The sequence below is a fragment of the Phytophthora parasitica genome (genome assembly GCF_000247585.1).
Source record: "Phytophthora parasitica INRA-310 unplaced genomic scaffold supercont2.12, whole genome shotgun sequence".
Classification (NCBI taxonomy): Eukaryota; Oomycota; class Peronosporomycetes; order Peronosporales; family Peronosporaceae; genus Phytophthora; species Phytophthora nicotianae.
In genome coordinates this window covers 1,381,343-1,383,196 of record NW_008648998.1, presented here as the reverse complement: position 1 = coordinate 1,383,196, position 1,854 = coordinate 1,381,343, and the positions used below count along the sequence as shown (strand labels likewise).

The 1,854-nt window shown below is 48.8% G+C and overlaps 2 protein-coding genes across 2 annotated transcripts; one reads left to right on the top strand and one right to left on the bottom strand.

Moving 5' to 3' along the window:
• Positions 1 to 739, top strand: PPTG_07707 (hypothetical protein). The gene has a single exon (XM_008901981.1). The coding sequence runs from the start codon at positions 84 to 86 to the stop codon at positions 648 to 650; it is 567 nt and encodes a 188-aa protein (XP_008900229.1). The 5' UTR covers positions 1 to 83; the 3' UTR covers positions 651 to 739.
• Positions 740 to 1,299: 560 nt separating this feature from the next.
• PPTG_07706 (hypothetical protein) lies at positions 1,300 to 1,842 on the bottom strand (the record flags this gene model as incomplete). Its single annotated transcript, XM_008901980.1, has 1 exon — positions 1,300 to 1,842. The coding sequence occupies one exon, from the start codon at positions 1,840 to 1,842 to the stop codon at positions 1,300 to 1,302; it is 543 nt and encodes a 180-aa protein (XP_008900228.1).
• Positions 1,843 to 1,854: the final 12 nt, after the last annotated feature.

Sequence of the window (1,854 nt, the reverse complement as noted above, 5' to 3'; positions counted from 1 at the left end):
TGAACTTTGCAGCTGCCAATAACCAACTGCAGACACTGCGATGGCTACATTTTCATCGACGAGAAGGATGCGGAACAATCGCGATGGATGAAGCTGCAGGACACGGTCATTTGCAGGTTGTGAGATGGCTACATACGCAACGGAAGGAAGGCTGTACGTCTAATGCGATGGACAATGCAGCCGCTAACGGACACTTGGAAGTTGTCAAATGGCTACAAAAACACCGTGAAGAAGGCTGCACATTTCAAGCTATGGATCGTGCCGCTGCTGGAGGCCACTTGGAGACGATCAAATGGCTACAAACGAACCGATTCGAAGGCTGCACGACAGCGGCAATGGATAACGCTGCAGCTAACGGATGGCTACAAACAGTGCGCTGGTTGCACGAGCACCGAATTGAAGGATGCACGACTAGTGCGATGGATGAGGCTGCTGGCGGAGGACATTTCGAGGTGATGTTGTTCCTCTTTGCCAACCGCAATGAAGGATGCACGTGGCGAGCGGCTGAGAACGCGACGCGTGCCAGAAATCTCGAGATTGTGCAATGGCTACATTCGCATTATCCAGATCAGTTCGACCGAAATCGTGTGATTGCAGCTGCCGACAGAGACGATTTCTATATGATGGAATGGCTACATAGTCTCGCTTAGGTGGCTGGTATGTATTACCGTGGCGAGAAGCGAGAACGTCAACGCAACGAGGTAACATGAATAAAGTGAATGAAGAGTTTTGAAGCAGATATCAACAGCTAACTTTGCTTTGACTTGCTTATCATGTCGTTTAACCTTCATTGCTGTTCCTCTGTCGTGAGTTTCACGGCTGTAGCCTTTTTCCATCAGAAAATTGGTTAGCCAAGTCTCCATAGCTTTCGCTAACCCCCCACCGAGCGATATTGGTCGGATAGGTCCTCTACATGTAGTCGGATGTGTTTTGGTATGGTGAACCAGTTGACAGGGAAGAGCCTATGTTCCAGCAACGTCACTATCAAGTGGCCTATCGAACATGGGGATATGGGCCTCTCCGGCCACAACTGTGAAGTTGGTTCAGGGGTGTTGCTTTCATGCTGTCGATACGGGTGGTAAGCTAGTAAACAACCTCGAAAAGGTCGCTAATATGCGTGTCTTTTTTAATTTTCGAGAAGCTTCTCGTGAGTCTTAAGAACACATTCACTGTATGTGCATCAAGATGTTTAAACTCGATGAAGCAGAACGAAAAACTTACACGTTACAATACACTCATTAACAATTACTTTGAGTAGAAGTTGTTGACCATCACTAATTTCTTGCGGCATTTGCACCATCAGACTCCAAACTTGTCAGGAAAAGCTCGTTGCAGCCACCTGGCGACATCTAAGTGTCCGTTTGCAACAGCATCTGTCATGGCTGCACGGGTGCATCCCTCTGCGTAGTGCTCATGTAGCCACCGCACGATGTCCAAACGTCCAGCAGACGCTGCGTTGTCCATCGCATGCGCACTACAACCTTCACTTCTGTTGTTGTGTAGCCATCTTAAAACAGCGAACAGTCCATTCTTCGCCGCAGAATCCATGGCAAACGGCGTGCATCCTTCAGGGCGATTCTCATGTAGCCATTTCACCATGTCCAAGTGTCCATTACTTGCTGCCAAGTCCATCGCGTCGGTCGTGCAGCCTTCCGAGCGGTGCTCATTTAGAAACTGCACTATTTCTAAATGCCCATTGCCCGCCGCTCGGTTCATGGCTTGTTTAGTGCACCATGCTTGGTGCTGATGTAGCCATTTGATCATCTCTAAATGGCCATTCGCTGCTGCGTTGTCCATGCGAATATCTTTGATCACCACAGAGTCTGGGAATGTATCCATCATCCACTTGACCGC

Coding starts and splice junctions, on each gene's coding strand:
- PPTG_07707 (XM_008901981.1), top strand. CDS start 84: ATGGATGAAGCTGCAGGACACGGTCATTTGCAGGTTGTGAGATGGCTA.